Genomic DNA, 20,382 nt, shown 5'->3' with positions numbered 1-20,382 from the left:
TATATGGCTAGACACCAGTTTTGAATAGTGTTTAAGGCAAGAGTGGCCAAATTTGCTTAACATAAGAGCAACGTATAATAAATGTCAGATGTTTGAGAGCCGCAAGACATGAATGTCAGACATTCAAGAGCTGCTAGAAAGATAGGAAAGGTGGAAAGAAAGTAATAGATGTGGGAGGGAGAGGTGGAAAGAGAGCAACTTTAACTTTAAATGCCTTCTCCAAGCCGACCAACAGAGTAGTAGGGGCTTCAAGAGCCACACAATATGTGTGAAAGAGTCACATGTGGCTCCCTAGCCACAGTTTGGCCACCCCTGGTTTAAGGCTTGGCCATGAAAGTGTGCTTCACGGCTTCACCCCTTATCGGTTGTAGGAGCTTGCATCTCTTCAGTCTTCTCTGAAGTTCGTCGGCTAAGGAAAAAGGAGTTGGCGCAACTGGAGCTTTTTTGGTGTGTTGGGAAGTCATCCAGTGGTGGTTTCATCTGTTCTTCCATGGAAGAGGCTGAGGGAAGGAGAGTCAGGGGTATTTGGGTAGTTTCCTGCCAAGCAGGGACTGTGTCATACAAGCTTCAGTGGAACATGAGTAATCCATCCTAAGTGAATAAGCTGTTGAACAATGAACAGTGTTCCGAGCTTGGCATCTGCATCATTTAATCATGTTAAGTTTTTAATATATTTCCTTTCCTGTTCTGATTTTTTTTTTTTAAAAAAATAGAATTGTGGTTTGTTACAAGGGGTGTGTGTGTTTATGTTTCATTCCCGTCTCTCTGCAGAATAATCCCTTTTATTTCCTAGATAGAAAGAAGTTCTCCACCCCCACTCCCAATGTCTTTGCTGTTCATAAAAGTAGGTTGAAAGTTTTCATGGTGTTGTATCTAGGAAATTTCAGAAGTCTTTTTTAGGAAAGGGAGAGAGGAAGTGTGCCCATGAAAGCTTATTGGTTCATACTGTTCTTACTTGGTGAACCACCCTGTAAAAAGTCTGCTGTGAAAACGTTGTGAAAGCAACGTCACCCCAGAGTTGGAAACAATTGGTGCTTGCACAGGGGACCTTTCCTTTGCCGTGGCACAGAATTTTAAAGCTGCAGTACTGCAGTCCTAAGCTCTGCTCACAACCTGAGTTTGATTCCAGGCAGAAGCTGGGTTTTCAGGTAGCCGGCTCGAGGTTGACTCAGCCTTCCATCCTTCCGAGGTCGGTAAAATGAGTACCCAGCTTGATGATGATATTAGATTTATATCCCGCCCTATACTCTTAATCTCAGAGTCTCAGAGCAGTCACAATCTCCTTTACCTCTTCCCACCCCACAACAGACACCCTGTGAGGTAGGTGGGGCTAAGAGAGCTCTTAGAGCAGATGCCCTTTCAAGGACAACTCCTATGAAAGCTATGGCTGACCCAAGGCTATTACAGCAGGTGCAAGTGGAGGAATGGGGAATCAAACCTGGTTCTCCCAGATAAGAGTCTGCACACTTAACCCCTACACCAAACTGGCTCTCTGGGGGGAAAGTGTAGATGACTGGGGAAGGCAATGGGAAACCATGCTGTAAAAAAGTCTGCCATGAAAACGTTGTGAAAGCAATGTCACCCCAGAGTCAAAAACAGCTGGTGCTTGCACAGGGGACCTTTCCTTTCTTTTTCCAGAAGTATAAGATGATAAAAACTTGTTAGGTAGTTCTTGGGAAATGCTGCTCTTAGAAGAATTCCTTGTTATATACATGGTCATTCCTCTTCCTCTTATTTATAAATCATGGACACCAGAGCTAGGCTAGGCTTATAGCCATATAACTCCCATAAATGAAACAAGCAATTGAAGTTGCAATCCAGACCGCTGCATGGCTCAGTAGATGCAGTAACGCTTGTTATAGTGCTTATTTTGAAAATGTATTTTTCCATGTAAGATGGAGACAGTTTTTCAAAAGGTACATGCATAAACCATTAAGTGGTAATATTAAAACTATTGCTAACTCAGTCTTGCAAAATACAACAGTAGCCCTATAGCCACTATCTAAACACTAAACAGAGGCAGTGCCAGATTTACACAGGGCACGTGAGAGGAATCAATGAAACAGCTTCGTTAGAGAGATAAGCTAATAGTGCAAACAGACTTTCTTGCCTTCTAGCACAGAGTTGAATGGACCACTGTTCTCCTTTCCACTGATGCTCTTTTGCATGTCATTTTAAAGGGCATAAACATCATTAGAAATAGGGCTGTAAATACCATGCGTCCTACTCAGTTTCCTGTTCTTGCTTAGTTATTTCATTTCTTCCAAGCTTCAGAGTGATCTTGGAAATGTGTCTATTCACTAGAAATATTCTGCAACACATCTTTTTCTCTACATGATAACTTGCCTGCTACAGAAGCCTAGTGCATTGTGGAGGATTCTTGAACATTCCATTGCTAGGATGCATTCTTGGCTTAAGGCTATTGGTCAGGCCTATTAAGCCTCACTGCTGCATCATGTGAACTGGAGAGTTATGACCTAGGGTCAGTCATAACTCTTGTCAGAGCTGTTCTCTCGAGAGCGGTTTGTCAGAGCTCTCTTAGCCCCACCTACCTCACAGGGTGTCTGTTGAGGGAAGGGGAAGAAAAAGGAGATTATAAGCTGCTCTGAGACTCCTTCGGGTAGTGAAGGGTGGGGTATAAATCCAGTCTTTTCTAAAGCATATAAAGTGTTCCCCTGTGGTTGCGCCTGTCTAGTGGGAAAGCTGTCCAGGTGCCATCAGGAGGTCCATCAGTGGGGGCAGGACTTGTTCTGATAATGCTTATCTGCAGATTCACATACAGTTTTATGTACCCTACTGCCTCATGTAAGGACCTCTAGATTAAGAAATCAGTGTTACAGAAATAACACATCATTTAGGGGAGGGGCCATGGCTCAGTGGAAGAGTTTCTGCTCTGCATGCAGAAGGTCACTGGTTCAATCCCTGGCAACTCCAGTTAAAAGGATCAGATAGGAGGTGTGAAAGACCTCAGCTTGTGACCCCAGAGAGCTGCTGTCAAGCTCAGTAGACAGTACTGACCTTAATGGACCAAAGGTCTGTTTCAGGGCCAGTTTGGTGCAGTGGTTAAGTGCACAGACTCTTATCTGGGAGAACCGGGTTTGATTCCCCACTCCGCCGCTTGCAGCTGCTGGAATGGCCTTGGGTCAGCCATAGCTCTTGCAGAGGTGTTCTTGAAAGGGCAGCTGCTGTGAGAGCCCTTTCAGCCCCACCCACCTCACAGGTTGTGGGGGGAGAAGATATAGGAGATTGTAAGTCACACTGAGTCTCTGATTCAGAGAGAAGGGCGGGGTATGAATCTGCAATCTTCTTCTTCAGTATCAGGCAGCTTCATGTTTGTTCACTTATTTCAAAAGAAAAAAAATCTATTTGATCCTGTCTTAAAATGACACAGTTGTAGACAAGCTATTTCTGTTTGCAAGCCTGCTTTGAGATGGAAGTTAAGAGGACTCTTCTTTTATTTATTTATTTTTAGTAGCTGATCACCTGGCCAGAACTGCAGGTTGGTTGTAAATGTTCCTTACTGCTCAGTTTTACTATCTAATTCCATGCAGTATGTAGAATAACTCAAAGTCCAGTAAAGACACAACTAGCAATCTGACATGGGCATGACCTAGGCTCTAGCACACAGTCCAAGATCAGTAACCATATAGTGGGTTATAGAGCTGATGCTTGGAATCTCTTGCAGGTGGCCATGTTGAACTGAACTTGTGTGAAATTCCCAACGTATTCTGCCTTGCATCTCAGAAGGAGAACAAGAATTGCCTGTTCTAAAGTTGCTGCAGAGAACCGCAGTGGCAAACCACTTCAGCTCATCTCTTGTTTTGAAAATCTCATGGTCCTGGGATCACCATGAGTGGACAGCACACAATTATTATTTAAAGTTGCTAAGCTGCTGTAATTCAAACAGAAGAGTTGGATAAAAATCACAGATGGTTTTAAAATAGACACTAACGCTCCTTTTTGTCCTGGCTCTTGAGCATGCCTCTTAAATGAAAGTGGAATTTTATGCATTGCTATAATGCTGAAATGCAAAGTGTGCTTAAATTAGATTGATAATGCCATTGGTATATTAAATACGCAATAGACTGTGGCAAATTTGGAAATAATGCAGCAGTTTTTTGTCTTTGTGGAATAGTGCTGGTCATTAGTTCCTGGTTCTGAAGCCCTTGGATGCAGTTAATAAGAATTTATCTGAACAACATAAGTTGTGTGCGTGTGTGTAACAAAATATGAAGCTTTTCATCCTTGAGCTGCTGTGTGTTGTCAGCCAGCACGAAGCTGCTGATGGTTTGTGGTTACACAACCCTTCCTAATTTCTTATTACTAACATTTGGTTTATTGCATTCTTTATCAGTGGTTTCTCTTGGTCCTAAAGCTATGTATAGATTATATGCAAGAAGCTTTTAAATTCTGCCCCCCTCTAATTGTTTGATAAATGTGATGGTGACTTTTTGAAACAATAGCTTCTTGGCTCTCGGGAGGTTAATGCCTTCCTTGTAGAATATATACTCACCTGCATCTTCAAGACACCCGGCATCACATTCCTAGGCATCTCACATTGAAACATTGACTAGACTGGGGGTAGCCAAACTCGTTTAATGTAAGAGCCACATAGAATAAACAGCAGATGTTTGAGAGCCGTAAGACACGAACATCAGATGTTTGAGAGCCACAAGGAAGGAAGGAAGGAAGAAGATAATATTGGCTTTATATCCCACCCTATACTCTGAATCTCAGAGTCTCAGGGTGGTCAGAATCTCCTTTACCTTCTCCCCCCCGCAACGGACGCCCTGTGAGATAGATGGGGCTGAGAGAGCTCTTATAGCAGCTGCCCTTTCAAGGACAACTTCTACATGAGCTATGGCTGACCCAAGGCCATTCCAGCAGCTGCAAGTGGAGGAGTGGGGAATCAAACCCGGTTCTCCCAGATAAGAGTCCATGCACTTAACCACTACAGGAAAGAAAGAGGTGGAAAGAAAGCAACTTTAACTTCAAATGCCTTCTTCAAGCCAGCTGACAGGGCAGTGGGAGCTTCGAGAGTCACACAATATGTGTGAAAGAGCCACATGTCGCTCCTGTGCCACAGTTTGACCACCCCTGGACTAGACCCAGGCCGCTCAAGATTGCTGTGTTGTACGAGCAATGCATTGTGTACCCAAAGGAAGTATTTAGGCTTTTCCAAGGAAACATATGGATATGCCTTAGTTTGGATATGCATGTTTACGCTTTGTATCCAGAGCTGGAAACTGGTTCTCGTAAGTACACGTTTCTAACCCTCATGATTGCAAAAAAAAAAAAACCTCCAGCGATTTTAGAAGGCTTCCCAGTGAAGTCTGTTTTGCACTTCGTTTTGCTGTTAAGTTGCAAATGTTTAGCATAGTACGGTGGCCCTGCTATAAATCAAGAACATAAGGACTGCATTGTTGGATCAAGGTAAAGAGTTCCTTTAGCCAGCATTCTGCTTCTTTAGCAGCAATATTTGAATGCTTCTGGGAAACTCAGAAACAAGACAAGAAGGCAGCAGCCTTCCTCTGAACCAACTGTCAGCAAGTGTGCTGCCTCTGGGCATCCAGGTACACTCAAGCTATTACGGCTAATAAAGCGGTAAACTGACTTCATCTTGTTGCACTGATTTATGTAAGTCAGTTAGACTTTATATGAATAATACTTCAATAATCTGTCCTGATTCTATTGCTAACCACCTTCAAGTGGTTTTGAGTTCTAACGTTGGAATGATTGGGATCTCTTTGTAGTGGCAGTTACATTCTCATAATGCAGGTATTTGCTTCTATAACTTTTATACCTCTAGATATAAATGAACTTACCTTTGCTCAGAATTCTAGGTGTGCATTTAGAAACATTCAGTAAAAGTTGGATTTGGAATTTGAGCAAGACTATCAGTACCATAATCCCGAATCTTTCGGTATCCATATGCCAGTTCAGATTCAGTGTAGTTTTTTTCAGGTTTGAGGGTTCATTATTTCTGGTGGAGGAATAGTGGAACTGTCTAGGGAGAGTGTTTTTTAGAACAAATGGCACCACGTTTTTAGGTAGTCAAGACCCCCAAGTCCCCTGAAGACCTCCTCCCCCCCTTTGCAACCTGCTTTGCTTTTTGGTTTGGATTTTTTCCATAAAGGCTAGGTGCCTTTGGAGAGTGCAATGTTTGGCAGGGGGTGTTCTTTGTTTTATTGTGGAGGCAATTTTCCTGTTTGTGTGCTGGTGTGTGTGGGGTTTTGAGGTGAAATTGTGGGGAAGTTCGAGGCTGTTTTGATAGATGAGATGGAAGATTTTAAGTGTGACTTCTCCCCATAAGACACAGTGGGTAACAAGATAGCTGGGGACACCTTGTTTGAGAGTCCATAAAATTGGACCCCTTTGTCCAATCCTCTTAAAATTTGGGAGAGATGGAAGGACTTGATCCCGTACCAAAAAATACCCTGCTCCAGACCCCCAGAAAGATCCTGTTCCACACCATTTTTTCAATAATGCTGTAATGTCCATAATTCCATTTCCCTTCTCTTAATACGCAGAACAACTCCAAAAGGCATTTTTCAGGTATATTTTCAGCTCAGGAATTTTGGCAATCACACCCCATTCTAGACAGGTAACAGAGAAGCACTGTATTTCAATGGCTCTTTTCTGCTGGTAGTAGAGTGCTTCTGGTACAGTGGATTTGCAGCCCTTCCCCTTTGCCCTCCATGCCGTTTGGGAGAGTGATCCCCCAGGAGGATCTCTGGGGTTCTGCAGACTTCCAAAGGAGGCAGCAAAACCTCATCCCCTATTTTCTGCTTCCAGTTCTTTGGCTACAGACGATTATTGCTTGTACTTGAGTTGACCTACCATATTTACCCTAAGAAAAGGCAGCCCTGAATGTATGACATCCCAACAAGTTATGCGCAAAGCATTATTGTTGTTGTTGCTGTTGTTGTTATTTCCTATAACCTGTTTATTAATTTAGGATGGCTTATTTTTCTTGAGCACATCCCCAGTAAATAAATCTGGTCTTCTTTGCATGGTAATTTAAGGTATTTTATTCTGCATGCATTTGCTTTCTTCTGCCTTGAACAGGTAACTCTGTTTTTAAAACAACAAAATCACATCAGAATCATACCAGAAAAGAAGGGGAAAGTGTAACCCACGCATGTCTGCTGTCAAAACCTATACCTGAAATTTCAGCTTGTGTAGTTTGCTTCAGCTGCTGGCCAGAGAAGTCATTAACTTCTGACCTTTCGCTTCTGCCCATAATAGCATCTCCCCCTTTAGAAACTTTAGAATTTGCAGGCTGGGTTCTAATATAGTTTGCTAGGGGGCTTTTAATAACTAGTGCTAACAAGGTCTTGCTATTTTAAGTTGGAAACTTAATCTGTCTAACACACTGCACTAGACAACAGTTGCTGAGGCGCTGCACTGGTGTTACAAAGTGATGTGGCAGAGTAGTTGAGAACTTGAGGTTTGAGCAGGGAAGTTGCTGGTGGAATGCCGGGTGGGCTGTGAACTCACTGGGTGGCCTTAGATGAGGTGTGGTCGGTCTCGTGTTTATGCACCTCTGCGGTTTGAGGAGTAATACTGAACCAGGTTTGGAATGCGGCTCTGAGGATATACTGAGTAAGACCATTGGTCAGTGGAGGTCAGCAGCTTTCTGCAGTCTCAAGTGGAAGTCATTCACATCACTTTTTACCTGATCCTTTAAACGGGAGGTGCTGGGGACTGAATCTATGACCTTTTGTGTGTAAAGCAGGTGTTCTTCCAATGAGTCACGGCCCCTCTCTTCTCTAGTTGGGCCTGATCTATACATGCAGAGGAATTATCTGATAAAAGTGGATGCTCATCTACTTTGGGGCTCTACCATGTCTTTCTGCTGCAGTGCCTAGGCCTAGTAATGTGTGTGAAGCCTGGAGGACCTGCATTTTAAATGTGTTCAGTCATTTTATGTCTATACTGGATCTATGTCCAGCAGTGCTGCTTCTTTTGCAAGAGCAGTTGCACAGTGGTATATTTAGTGTACAGGTAAAATGGCCCAGGTGTACCTCTTAAATTTAACTGTGTCGAACAGATCCCCTGCTTAGAAACACATGGCATCAGTGCACTTCACGAGGCTGCAGTTGGGAGTGTACATGCTGTCGGGAGGTAATTGGGGAAAAGGTGGGATAAAAAATACTAAATAAGACAAGTTAACACAACAGCTCTCCAGAATCTCTACATGGTAAGGGTGTATATATCCTTCTGAATAAGCCTGCTGAGATACTACCTGAACTCCTTGGAAAATATTCTGAATCCCTCCTCCTTGTTTTTTTTGTGCGTGTGTTCTATTATGCAGGCCCCTTCACAGACGTCGTCACTACAAATCTGAAACTTGGCAACCCTACAGACAGAAATGTGTGCTTCAAAGTCAAGACTACAGCACCCCGCAGATATTGTGTGAGGCCCAACAGTGGAATTATAGATGCAGGAACGTCTATTAATGTCTCTGGTAAGACAATCCAGTGCACCTTCTAATGCCACACAGAAGTGCTTATGTCTGTCTGTCTGTCTCCCTCTCCCTCTTTCTCACTCTCTTTCCCTCCCCCCCCCCCCAAATCAATTTCATACAGCTGCTTTCTGGATTTACCATTGTAGTGGAAAATAGAACAGACTGGGAACAAGGGGTTGGATTAATGTAAAGCTGAATTTATATGACTGTCCATTCCCACATTAAGTTAGTGTGGCTCAGGTATTTCATCTTTTAACTATGAGACCCCCGTGCCCTTAGGATTCTAACAGTAGATATAAGCAGGGAGCTGCTGGAGATATTGCCTGTTGTCCTGGGAGACTTCCAGTCTTTGGGGGGGGGGGGGGGCAGGTATTAAACGATTGACATGGTTTTTTGAATTAAATTCTCTGCATCCTGGTTTTGTGGGCGTATAATGTTCATTGACCTCTGTGCAGATGATGTGGAGAGGACACCTCCTCCCCCACCAGTGCATCTTGAAAAGGACTTATAAAACTGGATAGAATACTTTAATATATTGCATAATCTAAAGTTCCTTTTGTTGTCGTTGCCTGCGAACACAGTTTAGTTTGTATCCTCTGTAGATGCAGCTCCATGCAAGTAGAAATAGAGCACTGTGCCTATTCATCCATGCTGCCTTATTCTGCTTTTTGTTTGGATGGGCAAGAAATCCAGGAAGAGGTATAAGAAAGATGCTCTAAGTCCCTAAGCTGGAACATTCATAATTTGTTTGGTTCAGTTAAAGTCTAAGATGTATATAACTGAAACAGAATATTTTGTAGTTCTGTGGCATGTTGTAGCAGCTGACCTGCATGAGGGATCTGTGTCTCATTTGTTTTCAATACCGTGAGCAGGGTTGTCATGATGACCTACTCCTGATCCAAGGCCCATTGTCCTGGCCCCACTGATGGACCTCCTGATGGCACCTGGTTTTTTTGGCCACTGTGTGACACAGAGCGTTGGACTGGATGCCTGATCCAGTTTGGGTTCTCTTATGTCAAGCCCATCTTTATATTTTCATATATTCTCCAAGTCCTTTATGCCAAACTGAGAAGTCCCTGGGTGTCCTGTTTCAACAATCACACCCACCATTTCTGATTTCCAGGGTGCTCAGGGCTATGGGAAAGATATATTTGTTGAACTGACTAATCCCTAAGGGGACAGATATTGTATACACCAGAATAGCTTTCTCTAGATTTATGATTACCGCTAGGTTATGATGCTGAAGGTAACTCATGCTTGAGTCACAAAAAACACACACAGTATAAATTTATTTAACTGGTAAGAATGATTGCTTTTCTACCTCTACTCCTGTTCAGATCCTAACATAACAAAGTAACTGTGAGCTGGGTCTTGAGAGTATGCATTTATAGTGCTAGATCAGGTCGCCAACCTTTTTGAGCCAGCGGGCATCTCTAGACTTCTGACACAGTGTGGTGGGCACAGCAACAAAATGGCTGCAGCAGGAGGTGGAGCCACAGTTTACCTTCAGTCACGTGATGACTGTTCCTTGTGCTGTGCCAGCAGCTGCTGCCAAAGCAATGTCTTTAATAATGTGTACAATCAGTTCTCCAGTAGCTGATTAAATGCCTTGCTGGGAAAAAATCCCATATGTCCCATGGTGGGGAAAAAGCTCCACCCACTTTCTAAAAACACCTGTTGGGCACCAGAAAAAGTGTTGCAAGGGCGCCATGTCATTGGAGGACCCCGCTTGAGATCTGTGAGAGGAACAGACTCGTAAATACAGATTAGATATGTTTTTGTCTTTTAGCTGTTTTCAGAAGGAACAGCATGCAGGTCCTACCTGCCTGTCAGACACCTAAAGTCCCTACTGCCTCACCAGAATGCCTCCTAACTAATTTTCTACCTGACTCACCTTTGGTCTGCTGTTAAACTTTTTTTCCTCTCCTCTTTTCACATTCAAGTCATCCTCCGTCTTCCCCTTTTCAAGTGTGATTGTCTATAACTGCAGAAGGACAACTCTGACTTTTCCATCACAGAGAGATCTGCTGAAACTTGCAACAACCTTAATAACAGCATGTCAAATAAGAACAGGTATTGAGTAAAAAAATAGGGATAGATGCTGAATAAGAATAGGTAAACTTAAAGCCTATTCAGCATCAGTTCTCTCTGCGTTTTTGAAGCTTGGAGATAACGCAAGGCACTTCCCATTGATTTTTAGAGAGAGAATTAAACCCACGCTTCAGATCTCTCCAGTTGAAATCAATGGGATTTAAAATTGCTCAATTTTGCTAGGGCGATGGTTTGTTAATACAGATATGCTTCATTATCCCCCCCTCCCCTTTTCCCAATTGATTTCAAGGGCAGCTTAATTTGTAGAATAGCAGTTGTATAGTTGTGACCTTGTAGCACTTCTGTTCAAGCTAGTGCATGGTTTTCAAATGCTTAATAGGATAGACAGAAATATTATTCAATCAGTTTGGCTGTTGCCTGCTCTAATGATAAAATCAGCTTTGTCAAAGGGCACCATGCAGTTACACATACTTTTAATATGAATGAGAAATGCTGCAAGTTCGGTGGTGTTCCAATATCCTGTTACAATCCAGGCCTCATTTTATATTCTAAGGAGCCAGCTGTGATGCTGTTTTACAGTGTACTTGCTGGTACATACATTCTTGGCAGCTAAGTTTGTTCAGTGTCTGGGCAGGAAGATAAAATGGCTCCAGAGTCTCTCAGTAGAGCTATGGGAACAGTCCTGGGATGCTGGAATGAGGCTGTTAATTCCCTCTGTTTGAAATTATAAATCTCTTTGCTCTCCAGAAATGCTCAGCCTGTAAATCTGAATGCTTCATAGCTAGGAGTATGGGACTTGTGTCAGGGGGCTTGTGCTGTATTACCAAGCGAGCCACTTTACTGCGTTTCTGTACTTAAAAAAAAATGATTTAAGCTCTGCTGTAATTGTAACAGCAGCGGGGTGGCGGCAGAGAAACGGCCCCTGCATTTTTGTGTCCTGTCTGTTAAAAAGAAAAAAAAAACCTCAATAGCAACCATTATTATTTAGTAGCAGACTCTCTACTTTTCGTGGAGGGAAGGGGCTGGGAGAGACAGTCCAAGAAAGAACAAGTTTTGTTCAAGAGGCTGCAGATGTGTTCATCAGGGGCAAATGCATCTGGAGCTTCAGCTTGTCTTTTTGCTCAAGTTTTAGAGAAGATGAGCAGCAAGTCATCCTTTTGTATTAGTAGGGGTCCCCATGGCGCCCAGGCAGGGGTGGAATTCAAACAGCAGCTCCTTTGCATATTAGGCCACACACCCCTGATGTAGCCAATCCTCCAAGAGCTTACAAGGCTCTTTTTTGTAAGCCCTTGGAGGATTGGCTACATTAGGGGGTGTGTGGCCTAATATGCAAAGGAGCTTCTGCTAGATTTCCACCCCTGCACCCAGGCAACACCTTTGTTGGTGCCCAACAGGTGTTTTTAGAAAGTGGGTGGAATTTTTCCCCACCATGGGACATGCAGGGGTTTTTCCAGCAAGGCGTCTTACTGGCCACTGGAGATCTGATAGTACGCATTATTAAAGACATTGCTTTGGCAGCAGCTGCCGGCAAAGAACAAGGAACAGTCACTATGTGACTGAAGGTAAACTGGCTCCACCTCCTCCTGCAGCCATTTTGTGGCTGTGCCTACCACACTGTGTCAGAACTCCAAAGCTGCCCACTGGCTCTTAAGGTTAGGATCTCTGATGTAGGGCTATAAATGTGTGTTCTCAACACCCAGTTCAGTTAGTTTGTTAAGATCTGAAGAGGGGTGGGGGAGAAAAGCAGTCATTCTTACCAGTTAAATAAACTTACACTGTATTTTCTTTCTGACTCTAGTATGTGCAAGGTTTTGCCCAGAATCTATCACAAGACTTCTTGAGTAGATGCAAAAGTAACTTTAATGAACAACCAGGTAGCAAACACTTGTAGCAGGTGTATACAAGATTACTTGCCTAGCCACACTGACAATAAGTGAAAGAGACAGTCCAGATATAGGTTATAGGTTAACAGCTCATCCTTTCTCCCGCCTAACTCTCTCCTGTTCAAAAGTCTTTGCATTAGTTCCCAGACCACTTGCTTTTCTCCAAGGTCACATTCCAGCTTTGCAGATGTTTTTAGTTGGTACCTCTCTTGCATTCCCAGGGAGACAAGGGGCTAGTTTTTCAGGGCCTAGTTTCTCAGCCCTTCTATGGTGGGGGACTATGGTACCATACAGTTTTACTGCAAATCCCTAGCGCAATGTGCCTGGCATGATGATGTCATTTCTAGGTGACATCATCATGCAGGGCATGTTACCACTCCTAGTCGACATAAATTACCGTATTTTTTGCACCATAAGACTCACTTTTTCCCTCAAAAAAAGTGGAGGGAAAAGTGTGTGCGTCTTAAGGAGCGAATACTGCAAAAATTCACACAAATGCCTCTAAATTCACACAAACAGCTCTAAAAACTAGGTGCGTCTTATGCTCAGGTGCGTCTTATGGAGCGAAAAATACGGTACTTTATTCAGCTCATGATGCAAGTGAGAGAAGCTGCTTCGTTCTCTCCTGTTCTGTCCCCATGTGTTCTGGTGGGGTTGTCTTAAGCAGTTACTTATATAGGAAACATTTGTTTGCTCTGCCACATTTGTTTGATCTGGTAGATTGTTAGCACTGCAGCTTTGGTGTTCATGACTCTTAAGTGGTCTTTCAGTTGCAAATGGAGAAGCTGAGGGAGATAGAAGGGCTGAGAAACTGGGCCCTTCAGGCTCTCTTAATGCTTATAATTGTACTGCAAATAAAGCCAGGGAGGGATCACATAACTGCAAAGTCAGTGTCAGGCAAAAGCTTGTTCTGCTTTGCCCCCTTAAAATTGATGTTGATGCTTAATTGTCAGCTCGCTCCAGCTGTAGCTAATGCACTTGTTAGCCATTTAGAAAGCTAAAATCAAAGAATTGGGATGTCAATCAATGCAGTTTAAATCCAGCAAAGAGAAAACAGAATCTGTCACAGCTGTCTTCCATCTGTTGGTGGTTCACCAGTTTAAGTCTGTCTGATAGCTTCCATATTTCCTGTATCATTTTAAATAGCGTGCTTTCAGTGGCTTCTTGAGCATGTGGTCTTAATTTCTTGCATAACTTTCTGTAAAGGTAGCTTAATGAATAGTTTTAAAAATTCTGTGCTAGCAGAAACCCATGTGCCACCCCCCCCCCCCAAATAAACCACCAATAAGTTTGGAAGGATGAAACATCAAAATCCTCTACCATTGACTGTCTCTGCCCTTCTTTCATTTGTCTTAAAGCCATCCAAAGCCAACCAAGAGTTTAAATTCCAGTATTCTGGGACAGAAAAAAAGGAATGTTTCAACTTGCTAGCTCAGTTGCATGGTGTTGGAATAGAAAGAGAATTTACAACACTGCAGCATTTTAGAGACTCAGGCACAATATGCAGAAGATACTGATGCCTTTTCCTGGAAGAGGGACTGATTAAAGGGTCAGCAGAGGAGGTAGGTCAAGGTCAGCTCATTCTAAACTACAGTAGCTATGCCGATGGGCCTTATAGACATAACATGGCTGTGCGTAAGCAAACTGAGGGATAGTAGAAGGATAATTTAGTTCTTGGGCTAAGTTAGTATCTACCATAGTTAACCCCTTACACTGGCAGCAATGTTATTTGGCTGGGAAGAATCAGAGTCCCTGAAGGGGGTTGCTTGTGTGTGCACATGGTTACACCACTGAAATCTGAGGTTTTGTTTGGGCATTTAGTTTTCCTTCTCATGTCTTCACCATTAGAGAGACCGGGGCGGGGGATAAAGTTTAAATTAAATATGTATTTAATTAATTAAATGAGTAAATGGGCAAAATGAGTACCCAGCTTGCTGGGGGAAAGTGTAGATGACTGGGGATGGCAATGGCAAACCACCCTATAAAAAAGTCTGCTGTGAAAATGTCATGATGCGATGTCACCCCAGAGTTGGAAATGACTGGTGCTTGCACAGGGGGCTACCTTTACCTTTTTAATATTATGATGTTTTCACGGCAGACTTTTTAATAGGATAGTTTGCCATTGCCATCCCCAGACATCTACACTTTCCCCCCAGCAAGTTGGGTACTCATTTTACCAACCTCGGAAGGATGGAAGGCTGAGTCAACCTTGAGCTGGCTATCTGAACCCAGCTTCCGCTGAGATTGAACGCGGCTCATGAGCTAAGAGCTTGGGACTGCAGTACTGCAGCTTTACCACTTTGCGCCATGGGGCTGCTAATACATGCACTATACATTTAATTTTAACTGTAATTAATAATATAGTTAAAATTAAATGTATAGTTAAGAAGTTTAGAAGTTCAACTTGATATCCTAACATGTTGGTAGTCTTATTGTATGTAACTATTATGCTGTTTAGGTGTGTGTGTGTGTGTATAAACAGCATAATAGTTGCAATAAGACTACCAACATGTTTGGATATCAAGTTGAACTTCTAAACATCTTAACATTGCTGTTGAGTCACCGCTGACTTACGGCAACCTCATAGGGTTTTCAAGGCAAGAGACATTCAGAGATGGTTTGTTGTTACCTGCCTTTGCGTTGAGACCCTGGATTTCCTTGGTGGTCTCCCTTCCGAATATTAGCCAGGGTCACCCTGCTTAGCTTCCAAGAGCCAACAAGATGGGGCTGGTCTGGGTTATATAGGTCATGTTAAACTTCTAAATGGAAACTCCTTATAATATATTATCGGACTCATCATAGCGTATTGTCAAAATTATTCACATTTTAGCAATCAACATCCCATTGAAAATACGGTGTGTATTTTCTACAGTAGACCTAAGAACTACCATAACCTAATGCCACAGATTCTTACAGAGATACTTCGTGCTGCACATTTTGAATGTCTAAAAGTTGTCTTGGAAAACACCTCATCCATTCCAAAAGGGAAAATATTTCATAGGAGGTTCCCCCCTCCCCCCTCAGAGCTTCCTGTAATTTTTTTCAGGGTTTCTTCCCCCACCCCCTGACCTTATGTACTTGGGTAGAGAAATCGTTGAAAGTGAAACTTGAATCTTTTAAACAAGCCACTGGTAAAATGGCAAATGGTGCATGATCTTTCCAGTTTTGGAAAGACTTTCCTCTTCCCAAGAAAAAATAACATCAGAATTAACTGTGGTGTTTCCTTATGGGACTGTTATGCTGAGGGGGTGACTTGGTTCAGGCTTAACCCATGTGAGATCTAGACTTTTAACTCTGTCACACACTGATCTGCTTAGCAAGGAGTGGCACAAGTGATGCAATACATTCTGGTGATGCGGCAGCAAGTAGAGCCCTAGTTCTCCCCTCCCCCCCGCCTTCTTTTCTTCCTCCAATAAAACTGTGTGTACTGAAATGCAAGATGCTGAAGTGGAGGGCTTTTCTAGCCTTGTGGTTCAGGAGTCCATTGCATGCATGTGCATCCGCTCCTTAGGAAATTGCTGGCGAAAGCTTTACAGCGCAGTCAGCATATCCGTGCCGATTCTTGTGATCTGTTGCAGAATTGCTTGAATCAGCGCTTTCTGTTTTCACCCTGTATGTCGCTGTACTGTTCTTGCTATAATTGCCTCCTCTTAAGTCCCCTTGATGTAGTGGCAGGGGCGGGCAGAGTCTTAACACAACTAGAAGTATTTGTCAAAATGCAAAAAAAAGAAAAGAAAAAATGGCCTGCAGCATTTTTAAGGGGGCGCTCCTTAAAACAGAAGTTGAAAAAATTAAGAGGCATATGTAGAGAGAAGATCTCAGGGTGGAATGGAAAGTGGTGAGCTGTGGAATGAAGGAACATTAGGATTTAGGTCCGTGTCTTAACAGTATAAGAGCATTTCATCTGTGGAATAGGATACCCAAGATAAGTCTTCAGAGGATAGTTCTAGGAGGTTCTTTATCACACGTCAGCCTGCCTCACTAGAACTCAGGATGGTGTATATGGGAGAGCTTTACCTAGTGTTGTCAACTTCCTTGTGGGGCTATTATAAAATTAAGAGACAGATCCGGAGCTCCTTCAAAAAAGAGTAAAAACAAGGTTAAAATAAAACTACATGATGTCATTCTTCATTATGGACTCTGTGACATCTGGTGACATTTGCACCAAAATGAAGAAGAATTGCAGATTTATACCCCACCCTTCTCCCTGAATCAGAGTCTCAGAGCGGCTTACAATCTCCTATATCTTCTCCCCCCACAACAGACACCCTGTGAAGTGGGTGGGGCTGAGAGAGACTACACCTATTTCTCACCAAGATTTCAAACATGTACTCATAGACTATCTACTTTTGTCACAGTCCTTGGTAGATAACGTTCAAGCAGCTGACATAGGAGTCATGCTTTGGTCTAATCAGGCTCCTGTATTAAGTGACTTGAAACAATTGGAGAAACTTCCATGTGGGGCTTGGAGTTTTCCTGGAACTACAACTACTGAGGGATCAGCTCCCCTGGAGGAAAATGGCCGCTTCAGAGAGTGGACTTTGTAGCATCACATCCCTGCTGAAGTCCCTCCCCTCCTCAAACCCCAAACCTCCAGGCATTTACTGAGCCAAAGTTGGAAACCTCTAGCTTTGTCCCTCTCATAGGCTATAAGAGGGAAAAAGCTAGAGGTTTCCAAGTATGAGAGAAGAAAGGCTCAACATTTGGATGTAAGCTGTTTCTGTCACTGAACTTTACTGAATCAGACCATTGGTCCATCAGGGTCAGTATTGTCTACTCAGACTGGCAGCAGCTCTCCAGGAACTCTGGGCCTTTCACATCACCTACAACCTGATCCTTTTAACTGGAGATGCCAGAGATTGAAGCGGGCGCCTTCTGCATGTCGAGCAGATGCTCTGCCACTGAAAACAGCCCCTCCCCAGCAGGTACAGCAGAGCCAGAGGTAGTGGTGCAGATCCAACATGCTGTAAGCAGAAATCTCTTTGTCTGTCCTCTTCCCTCTGCAGCCCACTGTGCCCTTTGAAATTCTTTCCCCTGGGGTCAGAGGATTCCCAGGAACACTGCTAGACAGAGGGCAGCCCTCATCCCTGACTTCCTCGCTTGCCTTTTTGCCGTGAGAATGACTTGATCGCCTACTCTCAGTTCTGCAGTCTGGTAAATGTGTGCGTGGGCAGCAGGCAACACGCACCCATAAAAGATATGAGGTATTTTTTCTGGACCATTTACCCAGTGTTGGTTAATTAAGTTGGCAGCATGAGCTTGAAGCTCTAAGGACTTTTAAAAAAAACAAAACAAAAAGCTTTGGATTTGCCCAAAATCCATTGACTGGTCGATGAGATTGACCCTGGCCTCATATGCACGGAACGGATGTGTTGGTTTAGTTTGAGCTTCTTTGAGCTCCAGTCGGGAGGGTGTATTACTCATTATAAAACTTTAACCAGGCACTTACATTATGGCCTCTTTCTGCTCGACTACACATGTTCTGCAACAATTTCATATCATTTTTAACTCCCCCTTCTTTCCAAAAATGTCTTTCACCTCAGCCAATTCGTTAATTGTGATCTAAACCAGTCTGTAGCGATCACCTTGGCAGCTGTCAGTACATAGATATGCAGAAGAGCTTAAGAAAGCCTTCAAAGCTTTTTTGAATTGGGACATTTGAATTGTTCGGGGGCCTGATAGGAAAAAAAAATTGGGCCTCGGAACACCCTGCCTCTGCCCCCCCCCCCCAGTAGAGATGAGAAAAGAAGGAAATCGGGCAGCTAGCTTGCTCACTGTGAGGACAGCAGCTCCCTCGGGCAGCCAGTTCACTTGCTAGTTAGGCTGCTGGTGGCTGATGCAAGGCCCTGGTTCACAATACTGGCTTCTCTGTGTGGCTTGGTTGCCAGCTTATAACAGCTGCTCTCCCTCTCCACACAGGAGAAGGGCCACCGGCTTGCTATGGCAGCAGCTGTTGCTACATGTGGAGTGAGGGCCACATAAGAACATAAGAGAAGCCATGTTGGATCAGGCCAGTCGCCCATCTAGTCTAACACTCTGTCACACAGTGGCCGGAAAAGGTGTCTTCAGGAAGTCCACCAGTGTGGACTCTGGTTGAAGAGATGACCCACTAGGCTATATCAACCCATTGGCATTTTCCATGGTGGCCTTAATGGCCAGTACCCCCATCACCACCTGAATTGACCAATAGTGGACATTTACATGAGTAACGTGTTAGATCAGGGGTGTTGAACTCATTTGTTATGAGGACCAAATCTGACATAAATGAGACCTCGTCGGGCCAGGCGATGTGTGTCATGAAATGTAATGCCAGGTAATGGGGACAGAAACTTTATAAAGGACACAGGCAAACACGATTAAAGATCTTTTAAAAAACTCTTTAAATAAAACATGCTTAAAAGATTAGCACTCTTGCAGTATTTTGTTTAACAGTCTCTGATAACTGAAGGAAGCAAGAGAGAGGGAGAAGAAAGCAGACTTGCTTGGGGGCCTGATAGGAGCTCTCTGGGGGCCTGATTTGGACCCCGGGCTGCATGTTTGACACCCCTGTGTTAAATGGACTAATCTTATGTAAGTGGTGTGAGTTTCCTGATTTTTATTTAATTGCATCGGTCTAGCAGGTACTGAGATCTAAAGATGTGCTAGCAAATTGGTAAAACAGCAATATTTTGCTTTATTTTATACACACCTATTGTGTAAAATAATGTACCTCTTCACAGGGGTGCCTTCAGTTCTCACAGTGTCAGCTTCTGCATCGTCACCCAGCAGGCTTCGATCCACTGGAGCAGGGATGTCGAACTCATTTGTTAGGAGGGCCGAATCTGATGTAAATGAGACCTTGTTGGGCTGAGCCATGTTGAGCCAGACCATGTGTGTACCTATTTCAGATTAGGTAGCAGAGAAATAAACTTTATAAAGGACACAAACACAATTAAAGGGGTTTTTTTTTTAAACTTTAACATAAAATGTGCTTAAAACATTATCACTCGTTGGTCTTAAAGGTGCTTTCTTTTATCTCTCCCGTGTGATCCAGGGAACTGACCAAAGGAAGCTCTGGCTCTTTCCTTCCTTCCCCAGGGGGCCAAAAGGGGGAGAAGCCTCAGCCAATAGAAGGAAGAGAGGCTTGGCTCAGTAGCTCTGCTGTGTAATTGAGAGAACCTGGCAAAGCAAGTTATCTTTCCCCCCTTCCTCCCCAAAGGAGGAGCCTCAGCCAATGGAGAAAATAGAGACTTTGCTCCGTAACTCCTGTGCTGTTGAGCAAGCCTTACAAAGCAAGCTGTTATGCAGAAGGAAGCAAGAGAGAGGGAGAAGAACAGCCAGTTGTTCGGGGGCCTGATAGGAGCCCTCCAAGGGCCTGATTTGGCCCCTGGGTCGCATGTTTGACACACCTGCACTAGAGTATTTCTGTGAGCGGAAGGATTTTCACCTGCAGAACATGAGCATGATTTTTCCTGTTCTGCTGTTGACCCCAGTCTTCTACCCCAACTGCTGTCCCTAGAGGAAGAGGGGACCCCCAGAACAGCCTTTCAGGGCACATCTTGAGCTATAGTAGAACAGGTGGAGAGAACAAAAGAGAAGCCATGTTGGATCAGGCCAATGGCCCATCCTGTCCAACACTCTGTGTCACTCAGTGGCCAAAAAACCCAGGTGCCATCAGGAGATCCATCAGTGGTGCCAGGACACTAGAAGCCCTCCCACTGTTGCCCCTCCCAAGCACCAAAAATACATAGCATCACTTGCTCCAAACCAGAGTTCCAACAATATGCTGTGGCTAATAGTCGCTGATAGACCTCTGCTCTTTATGTTTATCCAATTCCCTCTTGAAGCTGTCTATGCTTGTAGCTGCCACCATCTCCTGTGGGCAGCTACAAGTACTTCCTTTTATCCATTCTAACCCAACTGCTCAGCAATTTCATTGAGTGCCCACGAGATCTCATATTGTGAGAAATGGAGAAAAGTAGTTCTTTCTCTACTTTC

The 20,382-nt window shown here is 43.7% G+C and overlaps 1 protein-coding gene across 2 annotated transcripts in view; it reads left to right on the top strand.

Moving 5' to 3' along the window:
* The window catches only part of VAPB (VAMP associated protein B and C), a 64,274-nt gene that overhangs the window by 27,912 nt on the left and 15,980 nt on the right, over window positions 1–20,382 (top strand). For both annotated transcript variants that reach the window (XM_060230734.1, XM_060230735.1), the window contains exon 2: window positions 8,318–8,470. In XM_060230734.1, the coding sequence (XP_060086717.1) occupies window positions 8,318–8,470 (153 nt within the window). The remainder of the gene's footprint in view (window positions 1–8,317; window positions 8,471–20,382) is intronic.

This window comes from Heteronotia binoei, chromosome 2, assembly GCF_032191835.1.
Source record: "Heteronotia binoei isolate CCM8104 ecotype False Entrance Well chromosome 2, APGP_CSIRO_Hbin_v1, whole genome shotgun sequence".
NCBI lineage: Eukaryota > Metazoa > Chordata > Lepidosauria > Squamata > Gekkonidae > Heteronotia > Heteronotia binoei.
The sequence above is the reverse complement of the archived record's forward strand: the minus strand, read 5'-3'. Positions and strand labels throughout refer to the sequence as shown.